Source organism: Diadema antillarum, unplaced genomic scaffold (genome assembly GCF_040938485.1).
Source record: "Diadema antillarum isolate AM-2024a unplaced genomic scaffold, OU_Dant_1.0 seq00000169_RagTag, whole genome shotgun sequence".
Classification (NCBI taxonomy): Eukaryota; Metazoa; Echinodermata; class Echinoidea; order Diadematoida; family Diadematidae; genus Diadema; species Diadema antillarum.
The window spans coordinates 528114-542349 of NW_027271238.1; the positions used below are offsets into that span (position 1 = coordinate 528114).

Here is a 14236-nt window from a genome sequence, read left to right on the forward strand (position 1 = left end):
CTGTTATGCATAAAGTTGGACCAGACTGCAAAGAAACAGAAAGTTTTGTCATATGGTTTCACTGTCTTGTGAATTTGTACAGATTATATGAGCCACTCAATTCGCGCATGAGGCCATAAGTGGATACTTGCAATAAAAAGTGATTAATTGATAGATTAGTGTAGTCAGCTGCATAGATGCAATTAATCTCTATGGCATATGCAGGAAATGATTAATGTATTTATGATACCAACGCGTACTTGCATTAAAGTGCATATATACTTCTTTTCTGTCTTTTTCCAGAGATACATTTGATTCTTTCTTTTGTTTTCCCTTTGCGATGCTGAAAGTCTTGCAACTCTTACAATCCATGATCTGTAGCACTCTAGCTGTTGTGGCAGTTTGCAAAAGCAACAGCGTCATGCAGATGTGTGTGCATAATTTGACAGCAGTACCATTTTCTTGTTGCGAGCAATAGTTCTAGAAAGTAAGACATGTGTGATGTAGTCACAGTTTCTTGTTTTACTGATTTATTTATTTATTTATAGGTTTTGTGATAAAGGGTCACATATGTGGTTTCAAAGTAATTCTCAGCAACCCCCTGCCCCCCCCCCCAAAAAAAAAATATATATAAAAATCACCCATCCATTGAATGAACCGACCTGTTCTGACTTCTTCTTTTTTATTTTTTAATCATGAAGAGACCACTCAAGTGTGGTAACTGAACATTATGTGATTGTGATGCAGTTACCATTCAATGCCATAAGCTCTGCTGTCTGTTTTGGAAATTGAAACACCTGAGCTAATGTCTATGGCACAATTTTCTTCCAGCCTAATTTGATAAAATGTCTTCACTTGAAGTTCATTGACGGGTAAGAAAATGAATCTTGTTCAATGAATATATTTAAAGGTGCCTGGCTCTTTTCTTTCTTTTTTTTTAATTTCATGCTTTCTGTACGTTTGTCAATTCATTTTACCAATGAGTAGTGTGTATAAAGTTATCACTGTTGACATTTAAGTTTTGTGGGCCGCTCACCTTTAAATGCAAAGAAGACAGCAAAAGAATATAAATCTAATTTGTATTACATGTATGTGTTCACTCAGCTTTGAATTTATTTGAAATGCATTCAGTGTCATTTGCATATTTCTTTTAATTTCTACCACCCAGTCTAACACGGCATTTTTGGTTTGCTCAGATCTACCCTGCAGAATCAGTATTCCACATTTGACAAAAGCTCTCTTTGAGTTTCTCTTTGTGTTTTTCACTTGTCTGCAGTCAGAATGGTGCTGATAGAAAGAATTGAGCATGGTATTTTGTACTGCATCTAGTCAAGCTGCTTCCGACATTGTCATTTGGGCTCACCAAAGGCACTAAATTGTACTCATTTGAAAGACAAAGTTAGTTGTTGATACTATTTAAAGACATTGCAATTTGTTGGTGAATCGCTCATATGCTGTTAATATGTGTGTGTGTTTTTCCCCGCTTGTTTCTTGCATGCATCCATTTGCACTTCCCATTTCATTTGCCAACACCCTAGTGAGCTCTACCTTGGCTATGCCAAGATGTAATTGCCATCAGGTACGTATAAGTGCACTCTGAAATGCTTAACCCTTTGCTTGCTTTGAATGCTGACTGGCACAGAAAACCCCATAGCATTGTGCACACCGTCCAAAGTCCCTGGCACAGAGATGCTTAACTTGCTGTTTGAAGCACACAAAGTGGTATGCTTGGGACTAATAAAAATTAGCAAAGCACAAATAGAATAGCACCATATCAGAGAAAAACAACCAATCAAGAAAATTAGATAATGATGATATATCATCTATCTGCCTTATGGTTTCTAACAACATTTGCACAAATGAATTAACACTCTATCCTTATATGCACACTTGACAAGAAATTTTGCACTGTTTGAGAGACTGAGAGAATAGTTGCAGTGTGATTAAAACAAACAAGCAAACTCTAGAAACTTAATTGTGTCTCTTAAAGAAGACCCATATCATTTTGTAAGACAAGGAACCATTCTTGCATTGCAAATTATTAGCCAGTATTGTGAGTAAAAGTGCATGTGCTAAAATCATACAGGTACTAAATTTACAGATCACATGTTAGGATTAGGATCTCTTTTTTTTTCCCTCCAGTCCCAATGGCCCAATGTTGAAGTCTTTAATTTTTTTTTCTTTTTGACTTTATTTCTAAATTTCTCAGAACTGCTGCAGTGAATATAATATTGGCTTCTTCAAATGCCTGGTGTTGTTGTTTTTTTGTCCTTATGAAGTCTTCTGAAGGCAGTTTTGAATATCAAAGTGGATTACCATGGTGATTAAAGTGTTGGATTGAGGATTGCTTGGATTTTTTTTTAATGCACAGTTATGATGTGAGAGGTTTTTCCTTAAATCCATGTGCGTAGTATGTCAGAATTTTTAAATTGCTTTTTGCAGTCTTTGGTTGATAAGTGCTTCATCTCTGATGTGTGTTGACATTTATTTCCTGGGGTTTTTTTTTTGTGTGTGTGTAAACGTTCGTAATGCTGACAACTTAGAGCAAATCAAGCATTTTCTTGGCACTTCTTAAAAATAGTTTCTGGACCCTAAATATAGCTATGAATTGACAAATGTAAAGAGTGTTAAGTCAGCAGAGTGATTGTTTGTAATTTTTCTCCCAATAATATGTTTGTAGTAGGCCCTTAAGTTTTGTCAATTTTTCTTTTCAGTGATTTGAATTGGTATTACTTTTTTCCAAGGGAACCCCATCATAATTCATATTAAAGCTAATGAGACAGGAGATATTTGCTCATGATAAGAAGTAAATGTTTCTACAACGAGCATACTTCTTTCATGTCACTTAATATTACTTCACAATATGCACAAATATCAATGGCTGACATATCAATGTACAATTGCACATTGGACAACATGCAGCAGACAGTCGACCTAACAAACATGAAGAGGTTATCATTATCTGTTTCATAATTATTATCTTTAATAATATTATTAATAGTAGTATTTAACTTATTGTTATATTATTATCATTATTATTATTATTATTATTATTATTACTACTACTACTACTATTACCATTATGATTATTATCATTATTACAATAATTATTGCGAATGTCGCTAATGTACCTCTCATTATTGTCATCTTTGTTATTATTGCTATTATTCTCATATATATCTTTGCTTTTACAAAATTAATCCTGTTTTGATTGACTGACCACTCTACAGGGTATACTTGCACAATGAATCCAGTCTTTGATATATATTTTTTTTCCTTGGTAGTTATGACATGCAAATGACTGTACTTCCTTTTCTTCCATTAATTTTTCTCATATTTCATTTGTTGACTTGATATTCTCTATAATATTTTTTCCTTTACACACTTTACTGGATGGTTCACTTAGAAATGCTCTTTTGGGAAATTGCATGATGCTCTTTTCTTCTGTCTATAGAATCTAAAAGAAACGTTTCTTCTGTTCTTTTTCTTTTTAGAGTCAAAGTAGGCCTATAGTGTGTGATATTTCTGAACAACATTCTGCAGTGCCCATGTGATGCCATTTTCAAATAGTCCAATGTTGCAGTTGGTATCAATAAAAAGCAAACTATTGCAGCTATCATTTTTCGCACATTCTGTGAAATGTATTTTGTCTTATGCACAAGATGTTATGCAGTAGTGCACCCAATATTATCTATATGTATCATATATATTTTATATATTGATTTTCTGCTTTGGAATGGCAGATGGCAGAGCAGAATCATACATTCTGTTATTCTGTTATAATGCATTATAGAAAAAGTTAATATAGAAAAACCCCACAAATCAGTCATTTTTTAACTTAAAAATGAGTAAAAACTAATAGTATGTGATAGTTTTGCTACGTGATAAGGCAGATATCCGTACATTATTTCTCAAATTTATTCATGTAAAGAAAGGCAAATATCCATATCAATTTTGTGAAGATGATAACTTTGCAGGAACATTTGCCTTTGCTATGACTTGCCTGTATATCATTTTATAATGTCACTTTTTGTAATATAAATTATACAGTAACAAGAAATGTGTGACATCCATGATTTTGAAGCAAAATGTCTTACCTTCATACGACGTCCATTTCATGTTCTATTTCATAGTATGATAGTAATCGCCATTTATAAAATTCTCAAGAGTCTGTTGCTTGTTTTAGGATGTACATGTATAAATTCTTTTTATCATTCCTCTGACTCAATTATCTATCATGTCCTTGCCCTCCCAGTGAGCTGTACGTTGGAACTGTGGAACGAGAGGACAAGGGTCAGAAGATGGCCGAGGCTATCACGCATTTCAGGCAGGAAGGCGGGGCCTAGCTGGAAGGAGGATTTTATATTTTTTTCCCCAGCTGAGTCCGGAATGAATTACAGTTGTTTCCCTAGAGTGACATATACAGACAACTGTCATTCTAAACAGGACCTATGATTATAGGATTAGGGCAAACTTTTCCTTGCTACCCCCCATGTTAATGTGCAAGTTATAAACATTTCCCTTTCCAGTTATAACACTTGAAACTGGTTATCTGATTTTGCCAATGATGATAATAAAAAGTGTAATTACCATATATTTTTATTTCAATGTTAGTTCTGATGTTGTTTATGATGTTGCTTTGATCATGTGGACAGTGGGATTGATTTTGCTGTATAGAGTATATCTGCATTATAAAGAATGTGGACCCCTCTCCCCATCATGTAGTCTATGAAACAGCCTCAAGTTCAACCTTTAAGAATGCAGTCACCCAATTTTCGGATGAACTGCCAAGGGATAACCCTTCTACCATATGTACAAATTGAGTCAATTCTGAGACCGATACACGGCTGAAATTGGGAATTTTGTTGATATTTCATTTTAATCCAACATTTAATGAAATTCTTTGAGAAGGTGAGACTCACTGGTACAGCTGTATGAATATAGGAAGACTGACTCAGTTATTTAGATTTGAATTTTTAGTTTTGGCTCAAGAATCTGAATTATATGAAGCAGAAGCTGCTCTGACATCCCGGAAATATAGAGTCGATGGGGATGAGTGTCACAACTTCTTTGATATACCAATTCCAGAAGTATGATTGCATTTTTCATGTTGTGTTTTCGTGTTGTAACGTCGTGTGGTGAAGATTGTACATTGTACATGGTTGTACCCACATCCTCTTGTAATTAATGTGTTATAAACTACTGGCAGCTCCACAAAGGATGGGGAAGTAAATATCTGTTCAGATGTATTAAGCTCTTGTGACCTTTGTTAGAGCTAATAGCAAGCTGTTTCATACTGAAATGAGCATTCATGTGGGTTGCATGTGTTCGTTTGTATCTTGTGTCATAGATGATGTGAAATAAGTAGTTTGAACTATTTTTGTCTCAAGTAATGTTTGTAAAGTATGCATCAAGAATGTCATGAAATAACTACCTTAAGATGGCTGAATGTTGGAAATATGCTTTTCCAGTATTAGATGCATATATTTTTGTTACTTTTTGTGTTGGTTTTCATTTGTATAATCTGTGTTTTGTTGTGTTTTATGTTCTTCAATTTGTGCTTATACAATCATTCAGTGGCCAAACATGTTAAATGATGAGGATTTAAAGTCATCTTGTGTCTTGACCATGCCTGTTGGGGGTGAGTGACCATTGTAATACACTCTGCCTCATGTCACAAGGAATGCAAACACAAATATAGTATTTTTGCACAGTGACTTTCTGTTTCTGAAGAAGCTTAATGGTGAAATTTTAGGCCACACATCTCCATTGCAAAGGGAGGTTATTTTTCAGTTTTGGGTTTTGAATACAGCAATAAAGTTTGCCAGAATTGGGATTACATGATAAAAAAATCTGGCTTTTTAGGAATAGAAAGTGATTAGAGAATCAAGAATGATTTGCCAAGAAAATAAAATGTATTTCCTTTAATCAAAAAGCACCAGGTAGATGAACAATAATTAAATTTTTCTTAATGTTCTAAGTGTGTGACATTGTGATATTTTGTGTGAAATGGCTGAATGCTGCTTCATTGAATAAACCCAACGACATTCTATATTGATGCAGAAGTTTCAGATATATTGTATACATGTTTAGGTCACTTAATATACTAGGCAACATTCGTTCGGCCATGCTGCAGTCAAAATTATATTGGTAATAAGTAACATTATTTCACTTTAAGTTAAAGGTATTTTTTTTCTTTGCATTGGGATGGTGAAAGTTATCACCAGCAAATCAGGGAATATTATCCGTCCTTTTACTCCGTATTATATATTTTTTAATAAGCATTTCATGTATAATGGAGTATGTACAAGTTCAGATAGAGGTGATTGTCACAGTTTATGTTGTTATGGAAAAGCATTGTATGACGGGAAAAAATATGAAGGTTCATTATTTCAAAGGTTTGTTAATCTGAAAATGAAATAAGGTATGCTAATCCAAAGATTTGTCAACTAGAAAATGAAAAACAGTCCATTATTCCGAAGATTCATTTGATTAGGAAACGAAATAAGGTTTGAAATTCCTAAGGTTCATTATCACACACCTTCTTTTCATCTAACAAACCTTATTTCATTTTTGCATTAGTGAACCTTTGGTTAATACACCTTCTGAATAATGCCACAATTGTGGGATAAACGAATATAGGGAATTTGTGTGTTTTGGAATAAGGAACCTTCGGATTAACAAACCTTTGGAATAACGAACATCACCCATACACACAATAGGTTATGTCATCTATTGCTTCCAGTGCATGCACATAGTACATACTGGTACGTGTATATCAGCCCAGTTATGATGAGTCATAGAATGGGTTTTTGACAACCGTCCATACATTTGTATCTTTTAAAATACATACTGTGCATATATATTTATATATACACACATGTATATATGTGGCTCATCACCACATAATCCAGATAAAGCCTTTTACGTCGATTGCCTGATATCTTTCTATACTCTATAGACTCTGAGCTGTCCAAAGAAATACAATTTGTACCACTTTGATTTTATAATGAAAAACCCACCACTGTGACCAGAAGAAAGAAGCCATCAGATATTTATTGTAAAATAAATCAGCTTTGAGAAAATTGGCATCAAAGTTAGGACACAGTAAGGTGTGCAGGAAATAAGGCTGGTAAAGACATTTTAATAACATGCTTCCTACAAACTGGAGAAATTTTATAGTACATATCAATGTCAACACGATGTATATTCTCAAAATTTCAAAATGTGGCAGGAATTATGATACATGTACTTATGACACAGTTGTTATTAACCTATATTTCTGTGGGTCGTCAGTTATGTGTTTTTCATCAATTTCACTTTATTCCTAATATTTCCCTTTTGGGGGCTTCAGTGTCAAAGAAATTATCAGCAACTTTACTTGGGAAGTACTGTTTAATCATACAATGGTAGGCTGATGGATTTACAGGAACATACTAACCTCTGTTTTTATGCTTTCAATGATGCTTCCAACCAACATTCCTTTGCCTATTGTGTGGACTGGATGGTCAAGGCTGCATATTATTATTCCAGACTTTGGGAGATGTCAGAGGTGACCACTCTAGACAGGTGCTCACTATAAATCGGTGATTATAGCATAGACACAGTGTTTGTTCATATGAAAAGCAATATCTATTCTTTCATATAATACATTGAATAATTGTTAAAGGAGCATACTGGTTGTGCTTTTTTAAAGGAAAATAGGGAACAAAAATGTGTGGTAATGTTTTTGCTGATAATATGCTTCTGAGGTTCAACTTCTTAATTTGAAATTAATAAGACACGTATGATTTTAGGAGGAAATCAATTCCTCCAAGGTTCTTATGTGTTCTCTTGCATTTTATTTAGTGCAGGAAAGAAACGCATGATTTGTAATTGCTTTTAAAGTAATCTATCTCTAAAATGAATTTGAATTATTGATTGAAGGCATATATGTCATTCATGTGATGTACTTTTTACCTTGTAGGCCAAAAAAAAAAAAGTAGTCATACATGTTTTTCATCAGGTTTAAAAATTGCATGAGTGAATGGTTTGATGCCATGAGAAATTAGTAGATGGGCCCAACTGTCTCCAGCAATGAATTATATATTTTTTCATCTCACTTTTCTATGAGATTTTCTACCATGACTGTCTTGTGTGTGAAATAGAAAAGAAAGACGAAAACATACTGCTTCCCACATTCTGACCATGTGATGCAAACATGCATATCTATCAACCAGTCACAGAGGGATAGAACTGGTTCATTTATTGTCTGTTATGATCCAACGACTGTTTTTTTTTCTCTATGTATAGATCTATGATATTTTGTACATACATACATGTGTGATTTGTTAAAATCAGAAATAAAAAGATATATGATCATTATTGCATCTTGTCTGTCAGTGACTTTTGTGTGTGTGTGTGTTTGTGTGTGTGTTTGTGTGTGTTTGTGTTTGTGTGTGTGTGTGTGTGTGTGTGTGTGATGGTATGATCTCATTCATTATTGAAACTCCCATGTACGATAAACCTTATTTTGATCGTCTGATTAGTTACACTATATTTCCGAATTTTTTTTTTTAAACTTTATCATCTTCATTCACCGCACATGATAATTACAGTGCACTCCCATTATAACGAACACAGTTATAGTAAAATTCTTGTCACAAGAAAGTAAAAACTCGGGTCCAAATATTATCATCTCTATATCCTTATGTGCTTACTGCTCTGCTAAGGCGAAATTTTGATACATAGGCCTAATAGAAAACCATCGGTCCCAAGGACTTCATTGTAATGGGCGTACACTGTACCATGCATCTGCAACTGGTCACATGACCAATAACAGGTACATGGGGATGTTCTCAGTCACCAACAGGATGCCCATTCACATTCACATTATCAAATACAAATGTACATGTATTTCTTACCGATTTCTGGAAAATTGCTCAGATTTGTTCCTTGAGGCTGCATTGATGTCACAAAGATAATTGATAGAAGTCTCCTCTCCAAGGAAGATTTTGCATTAACCCATTGAGGACAGGCTGATTTTGCTACAACAGGCATTTCCCATAGACACCTGCCTGAGTATACTCGGGACTCATCTTCAATGGGCAAAGAGAAGACATATCTCTACTCCATGACCAATGCTGCAGTTGGCTTGCAGTAAGAAAATAAGTGCAATTGGATAAATTTATACATACATATCATATACATATATAAATAATATATATATGTATATATATATGAAGAGTTTGTTCGCAAAAACCGATAAGTCCATTTTTGAAGATATTGAAGTACGGTCTCTGTCATAAAGTACAAAAATTATCTTTTAAATGATATATTGGTCACTACATATAAAGGTATATTTTTGAAGTTATGGTCAAAAGAAGCAAACATTTTCTTATTCTCTTTATCTTTCTTGACCTTTAGTCGCAAACATCTCCATTTGGCAAATATAGACTTATCGGTTTTTGCGAACATGCTCTGCATATATATATATATATATATATATGTAGATATAATACATTTATATACATATATAATGTATATACATATTTTTATGCATGTGATATATAGTGAAAGACACAAAATTACTTGCATCAAAATCCGCTATGAAAAAAGTAAATCAACTTTTCCAACTTGACATTGTGTTGCTGTGAAGTTGAAACATATCCATACCCTGATATAAACTACCCTATATAATTTCTCATATTGTCACAACTTTTCATCCCCCTTCCTCTTTGTATCATATCCTTTTCTTTCTTTATTTGTATTTTGGTTCCCTTTGTCCTTGATTGTTGTTGTTTTATAGTCACTCTCACAGAGACTCCAACCCCAAGCACCTTCTGATCTGGAGATTCTCCCGCCCGAAACCCCTAGCAAACGGGAGACTCCAAGTTGATGTGTGAGAAGCGCGAAGTTCCTAGGATTCTAGATGTTCTCTGGTGCTATCTAAGGCTTATTTTTTCAACATACGATAGAAATAAGTAAGAAATCCTTTCCACCGGGAGACACAGAGCCAGGGCGGGAGAAATCAAATCTCAAACGGGAGAACGGGAGATTGTGCAAAAATGGGCTTTCGGCGGGAGATCTCCCGTCGAAAACGGGAGAGTTGGAGTCTCTGCTCTCATGCCCCTTTCTTCCCTGGTTGATAAGTTATCGGCATTATTACCTTTGATTTCCTAAATGATAGTGCAACATAATATGAATTTAAATGCAAAACAACAACACAACAACAACAACAGATTAATCCATTTTTAACAACTTGAGCTATCTTAAATTTCATCTGCTGAAAAACAAAGTAATTAGATATGCGAGAATTTTAATGATAAATATAACGTCTTTTCTTCAAAAATAGTTCTTGCGCACATGAGTGTAGCATCATTGAAAAAGATTTTTATTTTCTCTATACAGTATTTCTATATTCTGATGACAGGGGTCGCACTTAACTTTTTTTTTAATTAGCCAGGCGGACTACTTAGAATTAATTTTGACACTGAAGCAATATTTTGGCTAGACAGACGGACTAGTAACTACAGAATTTTACGATTTTTAGCTAGTCCGATGTGATTTCGGGTGGCCAATGGCCAGCGGACCATCGCCAATTTCGAACCCTGGATGATGGCACCTTACCCCCCCCCCCCCCCCCCCAAAAAAAAAAAAAAAAAATGTTTGTTTTTGCATTCAAACTCCTCATATAAACTAAAAGTGAGTGGCATAACAGCGTTTATAATAATATCAGTCATTAAGAATTGCCAGTGCAGCTGTAGACACACCTTTATCTCTATCTCAAATTTGGCTGCCATACAGTGTATTGATGATCAACTTTGGCTGATGCCTGAAGCAACACCTTGATATCTTGCAGATGAAATATTTTGGGACTTGCTGGTCTCCAGGCTTTCAACGTGAAATGTCCCTTTTATTACAAGATATATAGAACTAAAAGTAACCAACAATTTTCTTCGACAGAGTATTAGATACCGAACTTTATACTTTACAACTGGCTTCGTTAGAGTTATCTACTGAAGACGATTGCAGTAATTCGATTAAATTCGTGGCGCAACTTGAGCAGGCATTTGCTGGTACAACGTCAACGTACACACACATCATTCTGTCGAGACAACTAGTTTAGCGCCATCTTTCGTCTCTCTGGCAGCTGGCTGAAAAATCAATCAATCGACGTGCTGTGCTGCTGCGTCAAATCAACGTAGATAAAACGGCGACAAAGTGAGAAACAATTCGTCATATTGTGAGTGATTTTATTTGTTTATTGAATTAGAATGAATTTAGCGGTGATCTTGAAATATCTGAGTTTTTACTTATGGTATGATTTTGGTCGCTATGCAGGAAAGAATGCGCAGAATGTTGTGATAAACCTGCAGAGTCTCCTGTAGGTAATAGCCTGCTGACCAGCGCAGTCACACAGTGCAGTGCGAGCGCAGTGTGTGTGTGTAATGACTGTATTGGCTAGGCCTACGTGTTTATGATGCCAATGGGCAATGGGATGAAATTGAGATGCACTCGCACTCAATACTATACTCAGCTACATGGACTACACTACAGACTGTATAAAAGTCTGTGTCATCTGAATATGGTTGCCAGAGTTGGCATAACCACGGAGGTACAAACACTATGGATGATGCTTTCTGGCATAATTTTAGACGTTTCAGCATCTAGCGTTATGCTAGGCATAATTTGGCTGTCTTTAGCATTTGATAATTATTGTAGCTTAATGTACAGTTAGGGCACCGGTTTTCGACACTTAGCACATTTCCTTGTTTACCGTCAATACCGCACCGTTTTACCTCGGAATTTCGATATGAAGTTGAGCCACTAAGGCCAGTAATAATATGCCTTGAACGAATTCCCAACGAATGCACTCGTGTTCAATTTTAAGCCATTTCCGTCACGCCGTTGCTGGCATCAGATTTCGACACAATCATGCAGCGCGCATCACACATAGACCTAAATCACATGGCGCGTACAGTACGCGTACACTGCATTGTGGACGCAAACCAGCAATCATACCAGCGCAAGAACTTGTATTTTCCTCTATAACGTGTCTTAATATGGGAATGTCGAAATCCGGTGCCACATTCTCAAAGCCAACTCTTTCTACAAGTTTGCTCATTTATCACGAATTCAGCCATGAAATTACTAAAGACGATCTATACTATGAAATCAAACATCAGGATTTGGCAAACAAACTGATACTAAAGTAAGATAACCGGCATGGGTGAATTTCATTTTACGGCGATGTATACAAAATGCGTCATATTGTTTTGAACCCCTAAAAATGGCTGACATCAACATTTCTGCTGACACTGTGTTGCTTTTCTCCTAAATATTCTATCGTCGGATTATGACAAGTGACAAATGGTGATTATATAAGACTAGAAATGTGATTGATAACTTGGTTGATTGTTGAAGTCAGACGTTTGTACTGAGTATAAAATTCAATAAGAATTATCTGCTGGGTGTCGAAATCTGGGTCCTGTCGAAAACTGGTGCACTAACGGTATGTAGCATATTAAATTGCTACAGAAAGGAAATCTCCAGGCTTTTGTGAGCTGATTTTTGGACGAAATTGACAATGAAAAGTTGTGAAGACGTGTTTCTTTGGTGGTTTATGGTTTTGTTTTGGCGATTTAGTGCCACAGTTCAGTTGGGAGCATAGAATTTGGTGCTAGTGTACTTTTGTACCTGTCTTGTCAAATGACCTCCAAACACACACAAACTCACCCTTTGTTATTCAGTACAGTAGATCTAACCTAAAGTACTTGCATCTGGGTGTCCAAAGTTGACTAGACGTTAAGTTTTAACACTTTTAGTACCGGTACCCATATTACGAGTGTCGGAAAATTGGTAGAAAATCTTGCTTGCTTGAAATATGCTGCTCTGTACACAAGCACAGTACGAATATGTTTAGCGCATGCAGGGTTGGTCATTTTGGTCTGAATGTAGCGCGCGACACAGCGGTTTTTTCTATGGTGTCGTTGAAAGGCTAACTCTTTTCCTCGGCCAAGTCTTGCGTTAGTCTTGCATTTTGTAGTTCCAAAGCGAAATGCATGTGCAAGTGTGTGCTGCCACTTATATCTTTCTCTCTTTTTTTTTCTATCTTTCTTCTTTCATTTTCAGGTAGAATCTATACCTAAATTTCCCTTTCCTTCCTATCAATCAATTCTTTGTGGTTTTCCTTTAGTTTGACTTTCTCAATTTCCTATTTAACTGTACTGTCTGCCTAATCGTTCTTTGTTTCCCTCCTTTGGTTGCTTTTCCCTCCAACTACAACTTAACAAGGGTCTTTCCTTTCGATCTTCTCCAATATCTTTTCGATCCTCTCCAATATCTTTTCATTCTAATGAATCCTTTTCTTAATTTCCTTTCAACATGTATAATTCTTTCTTTCCTTCCTAATCATCTTTACTTTCATCCTGTCTTGATTCATCTCTCATTCTATTATTCTACCTGGTGCTTGTCTGTTTTCAATCTATATTTTTCTCTTTGCTTTCCTCTTTCCTTTACAAACTATATCCATCTCTCCCTTGCTTTCCATTACAATGCAAGTTTCTCTTCTTTCTTACCTTCCATTATCTTTTACTGAACTTTCTATTTTGTAAACCTTTTGTTTCATTTTTTCCATGTTTTTCAACATATTTTCTTTCATTTCCTTTTCCCCCAATTCCTAGCCTTTTTTAAAAGGCTTTATATTCTTTCACCCTTGTTTTATAACCACAATTTTCACAATCTTCTTTCATGCACACACACACACACACACCCTCACACATACGCATGCATGTGTGCGTGTGCACACACACACTCACACACAACATGAGCAACCCCAATCCTCAATCACTACAGTGACTCAGTACAAGCAGAGAGAAAGTCAGAAAAAGTATTATCTTTTTAAAGATACCATAGAAGAACTTGCTCTGATCGCTGTGAGATAGCTATATTCAGATCAATTGCGGCGATCGCTGCCATGAACGTGTTTTGTACACCATGCTGCGCTGTCTGCTCCTGTGCAACGCAGAGAAGTGTAGAAGTGTCAAAACGGTGAAAAAATTCCTGTTCTACTGGACTTGAATCTCACTCAGATGCAAATATTGGAGGCTGCTGGATATTTAGAGTGAGTTTGTTCATGTTTGGAAGTCATGTAAACATCAATTCTATGGTCACTGTGATGGCTGTTTGAATAGAACGTAGTTTGCCCTGCCTAACTCTACCACATCCTCAACTGCAGTGAAGCTTTAGCTGCTTAATCATGCCACTTGTCATGTGT

The 14236-nt window shown here is 35.6% G+C and overlaps 2 protein-coding genes across 5 annotated transcripts in view; both read left to right on the top strand.

Annotated features, from left to right (window-relative positions):
* Positions 1-4325, top strand: part of LOC139728178 (uncharacterized) — a 30206-nt gene extending 25881 nt beyond the window's left edge. Inside the window, exon 14 of the mRNA XM_071639141.1 lies at positions 4235-4325. Coding sequence (XP_071495242.1) covers positions 4235-4325 — 91 coding nt within the window. The remainder of the gene's footprint in view (positions 1-4234) is intronic.
* Positions 4326-11127: 6802 nt separating this feature from the next.
* Positions 11128-14236, top strand: part of LOC139728210 (uncharacterized) — a 41524-nt gene continuing 38415 nt past the window's right edge. For all 4 annotated transcript variants that reach the window (XM_071639175.1, XM_071639170.1, XM_071639172.1 and 1 more), the window contains exon 1: positions 11128-11203. The gene's annotated coding sequence lies outside the window, so the exon portion shown is untranslated. The remainder of the gene's footprint in view (positions 11204-14236) is intronic.